This window comes from Diuraphis noxia, unplaced genomic scaffold (assembly GCF_037042655.1).
Source record: "Diuraphis noxia isolate RWA-SAM2 unplaced genomic scaffold, SU_Dnox_SAM2 contig0008, whole genome shotgun sequence".
NCBI lineage: Eukaryota > Metazoa > Arthropoda > Insecta > Hemiptera > Aphididae > Diuraphis > Diuraphis noxia.
In genome coordinates this window covers 1281636-1296560 of record NW_028301718.1, presented here as the reverse complement: position 1 = coordinate 1296560, position 14925 = coordinate 1281636, and the positions used below count along the sequence as shown (strand labels likewise).

General features: G+C 24.5%; 2 protein-coding genes across 2 annotated transcripts; both read left to right on the top strand.

The window, feature by feature from the left end:
- Positions 1-8806: 8806 nt before the first annotated feature.
- Positions 8807-14659, top strand: LOC149054281 (uncharacterized). The gene is made up of 8 exons (XM_089230435.1): positions 8807-9038; positions 12202-12416; positions 12491-12700; positions 12848-13114; positions 13214-13428; positions 13525-13687; positions 13825-13929; positions 14509-14659. Exons 2-7 carry the CDS (start codon positions 12203-12205, stop codon positions 13857-13859), a joined length of 1104 nt encoding a protein of 367 aa, XP_089086561.1. The 5' UTR covers positions 8807-9038; position 12202; the 3' UTR covers positions 13860-13929; positions 14509-14659.
- LOC149054282 (uncharacterized) lies at positions 9422-11793 on the top strand. Its single transcript, XM_089230436.1, has one exon. The coding sequence runs from the start codon at positions 9649-9651 to the stop codon at positions 11791-11793; it is 2145 nt and encodes a 714-aa protein (XP_089086562.1). The 5' UTR covers positions 9422-9648.
- Positions 14660-14925: the final 266 nt, after the last annotated feature.

The window sequence follows — 14925 nt, the reverse complement described above, 5'->3', positions numbered from 1 at the left end:
AATCATACTTTTTATATTTTTATCGTTAAGTTCACATTATTTTACATCTAAAACACGTATTTACAATACATTTGGGTGAATACAAAAAATAGAAAAAAAATTTGGGAAAAAATTTGGTAAAAAATGGTGATAATTCCGCTAAATATCGTTTAATGTCATTTGTATTGAACTAATCATACTTTTTATATTTTTATCGTTAAGTTCACATAATTTTACATCTAAAACCCGTCTTTACAATACATTTGGGTGAATATAAAAGGTCGTAAAAAAATTTTGAAATACAGGTGATGAATCCGCTAAATATCGTCTTAAGTCATTTCTATTAAACTAATCATACTTTTTATATTTTTAACGTTAAGTTCACATTATTTTACATCTAAAACACGTGTTTAAAATACATTTGGGTGAATATAAAAGGTCGTAAAAAAATTTTGAAATACAGGTGATGAATCCGCTAAATATCGTCTTAAGTCATTTCTATTAAACTAATCATACTTTTTATATTTTTATCGTTAAGTTCACATTATTTTACATCTAAAACACGTATTTACAATACATTTGGGTGAATACAAAAAATAGAAAAAAAATTTGGGAAAAAATTTGGTAAAAAATGGTGATAATTCCGCTAAATATCGTTTAAAGTCATTTGTATTGAACTAATCATACTTTTTATATTTTTATCGTTAAGTTCACATTATTTTACATCTAAAACACGTATTTACAATACATTTGGGTGAATACAAAAAATAGAAAAAAAATTTGGGAAAAAATTGGGTAAAAAATGGTGATAATTCCGCTAAATATCGTTTAAAGTCATTTGTATTGAACTAATCATACTTTTTATATTTTTATCGTTATGTTCACATTATTTTACATCTAAAACACGTCTTTACAATACATTTGGGTGAATATAAAAGGTCGTAAAAAAATTTTGAAATACAGGTGATGAATCCGCTAAATATCGTCTTAAGTCATTTCTATTAAATTAATCATACTTTTTATATTTTTAACGTTAAGTTCACATTATTTTACATCTAAAACACGTGTTTACAATACATTTGGGTGAATACAAAAAATAGAAAAAAAATTTGGTAAAAAATGGTGATAATTCCGCTAAATATCGTTTAAAGTCATTTGTATTGAACTAATCATACTTTTTATATTTTTATCGTTAAGTTCACATTATTTTACATCTAAAACACGTATTTACAATACATTTGGGTGAATACAAAAAATAGAAAAAAAATTTGGGAAAAAATTTGGTAAAAAATGGTGATAATTCCGCTAAATATCGTTTAATGTCATTTGTATTGAACTAATCATACTTTTTATATTTTTATCGTTAAGTTCACATAATTTTACATCTAAAACACGTCTTTACAATACATTTGGGTGAATATAAAAGGTCGTAAAAAAATTTTGAAATACAGGTGATGAATCCGCTAAATATCGTCTTAAGTCATTTCTATTAAACTAATCATACTTTTTATATTTTTAACGTTAAGTTCACATTATTTTACATCTAAAACACGTGTTTAAAATACATTTGGGTGAATATAAAAGGTCGTAAAAAAATTTTGAAATACAGGTGATGAATCCGCTAAATATCGTCTTAAGTCATTTCTATTAAACTAATCATACTTTTTTTATTTTTAACGTTAAGTTCACATTATTTTACATCTAATACACGTGTTTACAATACATTTGGGTGAATACAAAAAATAGAAAAAAAATTTGGGAAAAAATTGGGTAAAAAATGGTGATAATTCCGCTAAATATCGTTTAAAGTCATTTGTATTGAACTAATCATACTTTTTATATTTTTATCGTTAAGTTCACATTATTTTACATCTAAAACACGTATTTACAATACATTTGGGTGAATACAAAAAATAGAAAAAAAATTTGGGAAAAAATTTGGTAAAAAATGGTGATAATTCCGCTAAATATCGTTTAAAGTCATTTGTATTGAACTAATCATACTTTTTATATTTTTATCGTTAAGTTCACATTATTTTACATCTAAAACACGTATTTACAATACATTTGGGTGAATACAAAAAATAGAAAAAAAATTTGGGAAAAAATTGGGTAAAAAATGGTGATAATTCCGCTAAATATCGTTTAAAGTCATTTGTATTGAACTAATCATACTTTTTATATTTTTATCGTTATGTTCACATTATTTTACATCTAAAACACGTCTTTACAATACATTTGGGTGAATATAAAAGGTCGTAAAAAAATTTTGAAATACAGGTGATGAATCCGCTAAATATCGTCTTAAGTCATTTCTATTAAATTAATCATACTTTTTATATTTTTAACGTTAAGTTCACATTATTTTACATCTAAAACACGTGTTTACAATACATTTGGGTGAATACAAAAAATAGAAAAAAAATTTGGTAAAAAATGGTGATAATTCCGCTAAATATCGTTTAAAGTCATTTGTATTGAACTAATCATACTTTTTATATTTTTATCGTTAAGTTCACATTATTTTACATCTAAAACACGTATTTACAATACATTTGGGTGAATACAAAAAATAGAAAAAAAATTTGGGAAAAAATTTGGTAAAAAATGGTGATAATTCCGCTAAATATCGTTTAATGTCATTTGTATTGAACTAATCATACTTTTTATATTTTTATCGTTAAGTTCACATAATTTTACATCTAAAACCCGTCTTTACAATACATTTGGGTGAATATAAAAGGTCGTAAAAAAATTTTGAAATACAGGTGATGAATCCGCTAAATATCGTCTTAAGTCATTTCTATTAAACTAATCATACTTTTTATATTTTTAACGTTAAGTTCACATTATTTTACATCTAAAACACGTGTTTAAAATACATTTGGGTGAATATAAAAGGTCGTAAAAAAATTTTGAAATACAGGTGATGAATCCGCTAAATATCGTCTTAAGTCATTTCTATTAAACTAATCATACTTTTTATATTTTTATCGTTAAGTTCACATTATTTTACATCTAAAACACGTATTTACAATACATTTGGGTGAATACAAAAAATAGAAAAAAAATTTGGGAAAAAATTTGGTAAAAAATGGTGATAATTCCGCTAAATATCGTTTAAAGTCATTTGTATTGAACTAATCATACTTTTTATATTTTTATCGTTAAGTTCACATTATTTTACATCTAAAACACGTATTTACAATACATTTGGGTGAATACAAAAAATAGAAAAAAAATTTGGGAAAAAATTGGGTAAAAAATGGTGATAATTCCGCTAAATATCGTTTAAAGTCATTTGTATTGAACTAATCATACTTTTTATATTTTTATCGTTATGTTCACATTATTTTACATCTAAAACACGTCTTTACAATACATTTGGGTGAATATAAAAGGTCGTAAAAAAATTTTGAAATACAGGTGATGAATCCGCTAAATATCGTCTTAAGTCATTTCTATTAAATTAATCATACTTTTTATATTTTTAACGTTAAGTTCACATTATTTTACATCTAAAACACGTGTTTACAATACATTTGGGTGAATACAAAAAATAGAAAAAAAATTTGGTAAAAAATGGTGATAATTCCGCTAAATATCGTTTAAAGTCATTTGTATTGAACTAATCATACTTTTTATATTTTTATCGTTAAGTTCACATTATTTTACATCTAAAACACGTATTTACAATACATTTGGGTGAATACAAAAAATAGAAAAAAAATTTGGGAAAAAATTTGGTAAAAAATGGTGATAATTCCGCTAAATATCGTTTAATGTCATTTGTATTGAACTAATCATACTTTTTATATTTTTATCGTTAAGTTCACATAATTTTACATCTAAAACACGTCTTTACAATACATTTGGGTGAATATAAAAGGTCGTAAAAAAATTTTGAAATACAGGTGATGAATCCGCTAAATATCGTCTTAAGTCATTTCTATTAAACTAATCATACTTTTTATATTTTTAACGTTAAGTTCACATTATTTTACATCTAAAACACGTGTTTAAAATACATTTGGGTGAATATAAAAGGTCGTAAAAAAATTTTGAAATACAGGTGATGAATCCGCTAAATATCGTCTTAAGTCATTTCTATTAAACTAATCATACTTTTTTTATTTTTAACGTTAAGTTCACATTATTTTACATCTAATACACGTGTTTACAATACATTTGGGTGAATACAAAAAATAGAAAAAAAATTTGGGAAAAAATTGGGTAAAAAATGGTGATAATTCCGCTAAATATCGTTTAAAGTCATTTGTATTGAACTAATCATACTTTTTATATTTTTATCGTTAAGTTCACATTATTTTACAATCTAAAACACGTATTTACAATACATTTGGGTGAATACAAAAAATAGAAAAAAAATTTGGGAAAAAATTTGGTAAAAAATGGTGATAATTCCGCTAAATATCGTTTAAAGTCATTTGTATTGAACTAATCATACTTTTTATATTTTTATCGTTAAGTTCACATTATTTTACATCTAAAACACGTATTTACAATACATTTGGGTGAATACAAAAAATAGAAAAAAAATTTGGGAAAAAATTGGGTAAAAAATGGTGATAATTCCGCTAAATATCGTTTAAAGTCATTTGTATTGAACTAATCATACTTTTTATATTTTTATCGTTAAGTTCACATTATTTTACATCTAAAACACGTCTTTACAATACATTTGGGTGAATATAAAAGGTCGTAAAAAAATTTTGAAATACAGGTGATGAATCCGCTAAATATCGTCTTAAGTCATTTCTATTAAACTAATCATACTTTTTATATTTTTAACGTTAAGTTCACATTATTTTACATCTAATACACGTGTTTACAATACATTTGGGTGAATACAAAAAATAGAAAAAAAATTTGGTAAAAAATGGTAATAATTCCGCTAAATATCGTTTAAAGTCATTTGTATTGAACTAATCATACTTTTTATATTTTTATCGTTAAGTTCACATTATTTTACATCTAAAACACGTATTTACAATACATTTGGGTGAATACAAAAAATAGAAAAAAAATTTGGGAAAAAATTTGGTAAAAAATGGTGATAATTCCGCTAAATATCGTTTAAAGTCATTTGTATTGAACTAATCTTACTTTTTATATTTTTATCGTTATGTTCACATTATTTTACATCTAAAACACGTATTTACAATACATTTGGGTGAATACAAAAAATAGAAAAAAAATTTGGGAAAAAATTGGGTAAAAAATGCTGATAATTCCGCTAAATATCGTTTAAAGTCATTTGTATTGAACTAATCATACTTTTTATATTTTTATCGTTAAGTTCACATAATTTTACATCTAAAACACGTCTTTACAATACATTTTGGTGAATATAAAAGGTCGTAAAAAAATTTAGAAATACAGGTGATGAATCCGCTAAATATCGTCTTAAGTCATTTCTATTAAACTAATCATACTTTTTATATTTTTAACGTTAAGTTCACATTATATTACATCTAAAACACGTGTTTACAATACATTTGGGTGAATACAAAAAATAGAAAAAAAATTTGGTAAAAAATGGTGATAATTCCGCTAAATATCGTTTAAAGTCATTTGTATTGAACTAATCATACTTTTTATATTTTTATCGTTAAGTTCACATTATTTTACATCTAAAACACGTATTTACAATACATTTGGGTGAATACAAAAAATAGAAAAAAAATTTGGGAAAAAATTTGGTAAAAAATGGTGATAATTCCGCTAAATATCGTTTAAAGTCATTTGTATTGAACTAATCATACTTTTTATATTTTTATCGTTATGTTCACATTATTTTACATCTAAAACACGTATTTACAATACATTTGGGTGAATACAAAAAATAGAAAAAAAATTTGGGAAAAAATTGGGTAAAAAATGCTGATAATTCCGCTAAATATCGTTTAAAGTCATTTGTATTGAACTAATCATACTTTTTATATTTTTATCGTTAAGTTCACATAATTTTACATCTAAAACACGTCTTTACAATACATTTGGGTGAATATAAAAGGTCGTAAAAAAATTTTGAAATACAGGTGATGAATCCGCTAAATATCGTCTTAAGTCATTTCTATTAAACTAATCATACTTTTTATATTTTTAACGTTAAGTTCACATTATTTTACATCTAAAACACGTGTTTACAATACATTTGGGTGAATACAAAAAATAGAAAAAAAATTTGGTAAAAAATGGTGATAATTCCGCTAAATATCGTTTAAAGTCATTTGTATTGAACTAATCATACTTTTTATATTTTTATCGTTAAGTTCACATTATTTTACATCTAAAACACGTATTTACAATACATTTGGGTGAATACAAAAAATAGAAAAAAAATTTGGGAAAAAATTTGGTAAAAAATGGTGATAATTCCGCTAAATATCGTTTAAAGTCATTTGTATTGAACTAATCATACTTTTTATATTTTTATCGTTAAGTTCACATTATTTTACATCTAAAACACGTATTTACAATACATTTGGGTGAATACAAAAAATAGAAAAAAAATTTGGGAAAAATTTGGGTAAAAAATGGTGATAATTCCGCTAAATATCGTTTAAAGTCATTTGTATTGAACTAATCATACTTTTTATATTTTTATCGTTATGTTCACATTATTTTACATCTAAAACACGTATTTACAATACATTTGGGTGAATACAAAAAATAGAAAAAAAATTTGGGAAAAAATTGGGTAAAAAATGCTGATAATTCCGCTAAATATAGTTTAAAGTCATTTGTATTGAACTAATCATACTTTTTATATTTTTATCGTTAAGTTCACATAATTTTACATCTAAAACACGTCTTTACAATACATTTGGGTGAATATAAAAGGTCGTAAAAAAATTTAGAAATACAGGTGATGAATCCGCTAAATATCGTCTTAACCCAAGTAACAATGGAATGTTTTTTATACGTTTAATAAATATTACAACATTTCAAAAATAATGTTTTCAAAAAATATATTTTTTTTATATTAAATAAATATTAGATTTATAAGATTTTTAATAAAAGATAAAATAAATATCAATATAATGTTTATTATTCAATATGTTTTTCTAAACATTTTAAAATATTAAAAAAATATTAAGTTATAATGTTTATTTTCTATCATTTTTATAATGTTTAAAATATATAATATTAGATTCTGATCGTCTTTACATCATCATCATCATCATCACATATATCATCATATCATATATATCATCTATACACTGGACCATTTATCTCCCAAAACCAGTTATTTGTAATTAAATTATTTAGGCTCTGAGGTATGAATTAATAAATTATTAGAACAATTGTTATTATACTGCTTATATTTTTTCAACCCCTGCTATACATATAGTTAATACATAAATATGCAATTCATTAATGAAGAAACTAAATTTAATTTTGGCTCTCAAATATTGAGTTTTTTTTAAACTAATAAAATGGTTACCATAATTGCAGGCTATATAGATTATAATATTTACTATTATAGTATATTATTTATATATACTTTTATGGTAGTATGATAAATGAGTGTTGAAATACATATGATAAAGGCCAGCATACAAACTATATTTTTACAAATCAAATCAAAAATAAAATTAAAATAAAATCTTTTAATAAAATCAAATACTTAGGTATGAACAAAATGTCACAATTACAATAATCATATTTTATGTAGTGTTCCTACCAATATACCTTATTATATTATATACCTATATTATATTGTTACCATCATCAATCCAATTTTATATAATATTTTAAGCCAGTATTTTTTACTTGGTAAAAACATTTCTAACTGCGTGTTAAAAACCTGGGTAGTTTATATTTATTTTAAGAATAAGAGTCAAAATTAAAGGTTTAAGTATTAAATTTATTTTAACAAATATATGCATATTTGAAACTATAATTATAGATCAGTGTCTTCAGGAATCGCAATTTAGGATAATAGATATACATTATTTCAGAAATATCTGGTTTTAATAAAGTCCAATTTAAATTTTTAAGTTATGTACATTTTAAAAATCATATGTCAAGTGTAACACTCCTTCCGATTTTATAATTCCCTACAGCTAGAGCTTAATGTCTATGTTGATTGCTTAGATATATTGTGTAGGTATATGAAATATAGATACTCTCTCTGTTATATAAATATTAACATTATTAATGAATCGACCTTAACATAATATTTAACAAGATTAATAGGAACAAATATTATCCCTAGCTCCTATTATTAATATATTGATGAACATAAGCCCAAGTAAACTGAATATATGAAAACAGAAAATAATAAAACATTAGAACCTAGAAGGCTAGAACAATGCCTAAGAATCAAAGATATTAATAATAATAATAAAATATGTTATAATATTAAGTTCTCAATTTCTAATTAAAGACTAATAACTAATAAGTATTAAGTAATAGTTAATGTAGATAAGAACGCAGTGATTTTAAGTGATAAGGATGACTCTCTAGTTTTATTACTCTATGCGCTCTAATGAAATCATTGATAATAAAGATTATCTATGAATGAAACAGAATTTATACCTATCACGGTTATCTACACTAGATAACCGTGATACCTACTGATGCAGTAAACGTACCGTACCGTACTACCGTTGCGAAACGTTGCGCACTTGCTCGATATCATACCACACGCACAACGGCCGGCGGTAATTATATCGTTATTAAAATATAAATTTAGAACGGTATGATATTAAATAATTTTCCGTTTTGGTTAAACGAAATGTTAATCAATAATAATAATATTGTATTGTGTTCGCCTTAACCGTGGTTTCATCATGGTTTAATACGTCTATAAAGTCATTATATTCTATATTTTCTTCTGTCAAATAGTAAATACTCAAATCTACAACGTACATCGCCATCGTGGTTTGCTTGTTGTTTGCATTTCTAGTTTCGTAATTCGTTAATGTTTTTAATAGTGCCGTTCGTATTACGCCGTTCAAATAGCTGTTTACCTATATACTTGTTGGCTATATTGTCTAAGAAACTCGAAAAAGTTCGCGAAGTGCCAAGTAAGAATACAAATAATAATAATGTTATACATATCTATTACCAGTATTACCTAACTATAAACTATTATTACTATTTATCATATATTTTTTAATCTAGTACAATATTTAAAAATATTTTTTTTTATTCAAACCAATATTATGTTTAATACTATCTAGTTATCAATTGTTAGGTAATTAAGTAAATGTTTTTACATCTTAAAAAGCTCATAACTAACTTTAGTTTGAGAAATTAATATTATGGTTCAAATCATTGTTGTGAACGTAAACTTTTTTATGTTGCGTGTGGGTCAGAAAGAGAGAGGAATAACAAATACTATACAAAGATATTCTCTTAATTATTTAATTTGTAGTATACCTACCTAATTTGTTAAAAATTGAATTTTTTAGTATCTGTTCATTTTTTTTCTTTGGCGTCTATAGTTTTGCTAAATATTTAAGAAATCAAAGTATAGGTACTTAATAAGCTTTCTGTTTGATTAATTAATTACATTTGCGTTAAAAATAATTTAAAATATTGGCCAACTATACCTATTATTGCATTTTAACTATAAAATTGTGAATTTTTTTTTCAATATTCAATTATTGTGTCGGGCATTATCTTGTTTTTAGGATGCCTAGACCTTTTTCTAAATTCCATCACCTATCAAACAGAAGTAAAAGAAGGCGTGTGGCCGAAAATAAGGATTGTTCTTATATGTTTGATCATTATAGTTCTTCAGATAGCAATAATTCTTCTAATAATGATAACAATAAACAATTAAATACTTCTAATGAACAGGATGTTATAAATGCACCTATAAATTCACTCAACCAGACACTTTCAAATTTTACTAACCAAAGTATTGACTATGATGAATATGATAAAGTATTATCAAGTACCTCATCTAGTGAACATGATATAATTGATGAAGATGTTTTATTGGACTTTGATTCTAATAATTTATTTCGTAGGCAATCTGTTGACCATTCGATAAATGACGAAAACTCAATTAAAAATTTCTTGCGTGTTTGGGCTGTTAAGCATAATATTACTGCTAGTGCACTATCTGAATTGTTGGTTGGCTTAAAAAAAAATATTGAAAATATAAGTCACATTTTGCCTTCAGATTCAAGAACTTTGCTAAAAACAAGTATTGTTTTTGAAAAAAAAACAGTTGAACCAGGACATTATATTCATTTTGGTTTGGAAAGTCAATTAAAACGCTTGATCTCATCATTTGATTGTAATGTCCATGAATTACATTTATTAATAAATATTGATGGACTACCTTTGTATAAAAGTTCTCCAGGCCAAGCAATTCCTATATTGGTTTCAGTTGTTAATGTCCCTGAACTTAACAAAATAGTTTTTCCCATTGGACTATACTATGGTTTTCAAAAACCTAAAGACATGGATAATTTTTTAACTCCATTTGTATTGGAAATCATAGAATTGTCAGAAAGAGGTATTTTAATTGATAATGACACTAATATGTTAGTTAAAATTCTCGGTTTTGTTTGTGATGCACCTGCTAAAAAAGATATATTGGGCATTAAAGGTCATGGTGGGTATTATTCTTGTACCAGGTGTACCGTTCGAGGTACTACTCTTAATAATAAGCGTGTTTTTACTGATATTAACTGTCCAACTAGAACAAGTGATGACTTTATTAATTGGATAGATCCAAATTATCGACTAGTTGATTCATGTTTGGTGAAAATACCCGGAATTGATTTTGTACATTCAATCATTCTCGACATAATGCATTTGGTGTACTTAGGAGTGATGCGGACCATGCTTTTAACTTGGTATGATGGAGATTTACCTTTTAAGCTATCGCGACTATTAATTCAGAGAATCTCAGATTTTATGTGTAGTGCAAGGTTACCGGTAGAATTTGTAAGAAAACCAAGGGAATTAAAATATCTTTTAAGATGGAAAGCTGTTGAGTATCGGTCATTTTTACTCTATCTTGGTCCAGTTGCTTTAAAAGGCATTTTAAACCAAGAAAAATACAACAATTTTATGACATTAAATGTAGCTATATCTATTTTGTTAAATCAAACCAGTATTCAAGACCATAAATTAAGAGATTATTCAAGAAAACTATTAAGACATTTTGTGCAGTCATTTATGATTTTATATCACCCAAGCTTCATTACTCATAATTTTCATAATTTGATTCATCTAGTCGATGACGCTGACTACTTTGCACCAATAATTCCTATGCTAACATTAGATACTATATCAGCTTTTCCCTTTGAGAATTACCTTCAACAAATAAAAAGAATGACAAGAGGAAAAAATAAACCATTAGAGCAAATAGGAAATAGAATGGCCGAATTGTTAACAGTAAACGCAACACACAATCCTCAGACTTTTCAAAAATACCCTATTTACTCAAAAATGCATTGCAATGGTCCTTTGGTCCTTTCATGTGTTAATCCACAATACTCCAATATACAGTTTAGTGATTTTAAAATCAAAATTAGTTCTCCTGATAATTGTTGTGGTTCAGCTTCTGGTGATATTATAATGGTGGACAATATTTGTTTTTCACAAGCCATGAACAGTTGTGTAATTATTGGTAGAATGTTTCTAAGAAAAAACAATTTTTATACAATTCCATGTGAAAGTTCGTCTATTGGAGTATATGAAGTCGAAAAGTTATCAGAAATGCGAATTTGGCCAGTTCATGAAATTGTTAACAAATATGTATATTTTTCTCACAAAAATGCATTTATTGTATTTCCATTATTACATTCGAATAAATAATTACTTGGTGTTTAAATTATTATTTTATATAAATAAATGTTATTTATAACCTAATCATATTTATTTTCATACTCATAATATTATATTAGAGCTAAATATATATATTATTTTCCGGCCAAGTTACATTGTATAAACTTTTTTTGTGATGTGTATAAGAGTATTATATTATCAGATTGTTTTCATAATGTATATAGCAATTATTATGTGTATAATTTATCGTTTTATATGTTTAAACATAATGTATTGAAGTTTAGGTTTTTCTATATAATACAAAAGTTGAATATTTAGTACATCGAAGTCTTCAAATAATTACCTATAGTAGGTAGTTATTATTCTTTATATTTCACTACTAGACTAATATTTATTTTATTAAAATATATGTTTATGATGGCTATAATTTGTTGTCAGCATGTGGTGTTTAATATTATTATATGATAATGAAGATGATGCAGTTGAAAAAAGTCCAGATTTAATACCAAATGGTTGGATAATTAATAAATTAAATTGTTGGTATCCACTGGATTTCAAAATATCTACAATTAAAAAATATGCAAAATCAAAAGAAAACCCCGATTATAATAAGTGGAAAAAATGTAAGATTGACATTATAGAAGAAAATATTGGTAATTTATAAATTTATGCAATCTAGTATGAATGTATTATGCAATGTACATAAATGTAATATTTATATTTTTAGACAATTATGAATATGGATTAAAACTGATGTATAAATTAAATAAGAATTCCAACCTCCATTCAGAAGTTGAAGAAAGAGGCCGTGGACAAAGATTAAAAGTTAAAGCTAAAAGATCATTAGACCAATATTACTCTTCACACTCTGATGAGGATGATATACTTCTCAAAGATAAGCCCACACCATACCCTGCATTCCCTAAGAAACAAAAAAGTAAATTGAATTTTCTAAAAAAAAAACTATTTTATGTTTTTTTTTTTGTTTTTTATTACACTGTCTAAGCTATTTTAGTCTGTATATAATATGTTTCAATCATAGTATTTTATAATACAGTTAATAATAATAATTTTTTTTAACTAGAACAGTCACAATCGTTTGATGAGACCAACAATTATTGTGATAATATTTCTCCACCAAGAAATGAGTTTGACACATCATGTTTTACCAATAAGAAGACATCAGTTCAGTCTAGCAGCAGTACTCCCTTTTCTACTCCTATACCAGATGAACCATCAAAAGATTTGAAAAAATGTAAACTAGCCAAAAAAGTTATACATTCCTGTACTTTTGATATCAAAGATAAAAGTTTATTAGAAGCTATTGGTCATCAACTTTGTAAGCTATCAGGTAACTGCACCAACATCTAATTTGAATACTATTTGATAAATTATATTTATACATACTACAAGAGTAATATTTTAACCCATACATACTATGTTTTTAAAGCTGATATGAATAAAGTAAAGTCAAGTATAAAGTATGTAAAACAAGATGTTTCATCCTTTATTGAAGATCAACCGGCACCTAATCGTCAGACAATAAATACAAATACAAATTCTGAAGAACACTATTTATCATGTTTTCCATTAAAAACCGAAAGTGAACTCTTAGCAATAGAATCAACATTGAAAAATGAAGAATTAAGCTACACAAACAAATTGGTATGTTGTATTTTTTTTTTTTTTTTTTTTTATCATTATGGAATAATTGTAGTATATATTGTTTATTGTATATTATATACATTTTATTTTACATAGATATCAACACTAGTTTTTGCCTCTGAAGGAAAAAATATTTCCAAAGTCACTTATAGTATCTTAAAAATAATGTTTTCTGATGAGCTCCTCAAGTATTACAGCTGGAAAGGTCAAAAAAATAAAAAACCATTTTCAGAGTTTAGAATTTGTAAAGTCATTATAGGTAGGTATCTTTTTATTTTTTCATTAGATGATATTATTGTTATTATGCCAATAATATATTGTATAGAGTATTGTTTAAATATGGTATTTTATATATTGATGATGAAATAGTTATGATTTAATTGTTATTATTTAAAGGTGCTGTTAGACAAAAAAATTTCCTGAACAAATAAAAGATATCAGAAATGATATTATCAATAGTATTATGTCATGGCTGGCACAGGCACCAACAAGGATTGCAAAGTAATAATAACCTAGTCTTTAATTGTTAGAAAATTGAAAATATAATTATTATTGAAGAAACATTAATATATGATTTATAAGCTAATATGTTTTTTCTTAACACTAAAAAGTTGTTGATCGACAAAGTTGGTTTATGTTAACATTTTCAAAAAGTTTAGATCATTATTACACAGATTAAAATAATTCCTAAATAATGAGATACCTAATTAGTAAATTATTATTTTTTATTTAATATGAAAAATAACAAATTGCAAATAATTGATTTTAAATGAGATACTTTGTTTTGATGATATTGCAAGCACTGGTTATTTAAATTTGTATGTGTAGGTATATACAAATAATATGAATTTGATGTTTTTTAGAACTATTTAAAACTTTGAAGCGTTGATTATGTTGACAAAAATTATTAGGTATAATTAACATTATAAAGATTGATAAAAACCACTTTTTATGTTTATTAATTATTATTTAGCGCATAAGTTATACAATAAACTTAAACAATGTATAACCGATACAGGAATATAAATAGTAAAATATTTTAAACCTTAAAATGATCCTCATTGTTCTGTATTTTTACAGCAAAGAAAAACAAAAAAAAAAGAAAGAAATTGCAGATTATCATCACGATGATGATGATGATGGCGACAATAATATTGCAAATGATAAAAATATCACTATAACATAATATTATTTTACATTACAATTAAAACAAAAAAAAATAACAGACATACCTATACAAGTAATTTTTTTTCGATTTTATACATTTTAATTTTTATACTATTATGAAATAATAATATACATTTATATAAAACGTATCATTATATTTCTTATAAAATTTAATTGTATATTTATGAATTTTAGTTTAAAAAAATGAATCATTTTAACAATTTTTCTTTTATATATTATAACTAAAATACATATTATGCTTATAAAAATGTGTATATCAAAAACAGAAGTAATTTTTTATTAATATATTATTATTAGTTATTAATATAT

What these genes read in the sequence shown, in the direction of transcription:
- LOC149054282 (XM_089230436.1), top strand. Translation starts at nt 9,649, where the DNA reads ATGCCTAGACCTTTTTCTAAATTCCATCACCTATCAAACAGAAGTAAA.
- LOC149054281 (XM_089230435.1), top strand. Translation starts at nt 12,203, where the DNA reads ATGTGGTGTTTAATATTATTATATGATAATGAAGATGATGCAGTTGAA. An exon ending in CATTATAGAAGAAAATATTG is followed by an intron (nt 12,417 to 12,490) that starts GTAATTTATAAA and finishes TTATATTTTTAG; the next exon opens with ACAATTATGAATATGGATTA. An exon ending in AATTTGTAAAGTCATTATAG is followed by an intron (nt 13,688 to 13,824) that starts GTAGGTATCTTT and finishes TATTATTTAAAG; the next exon opens with GTGCTGTTAGACAAAAAAAT.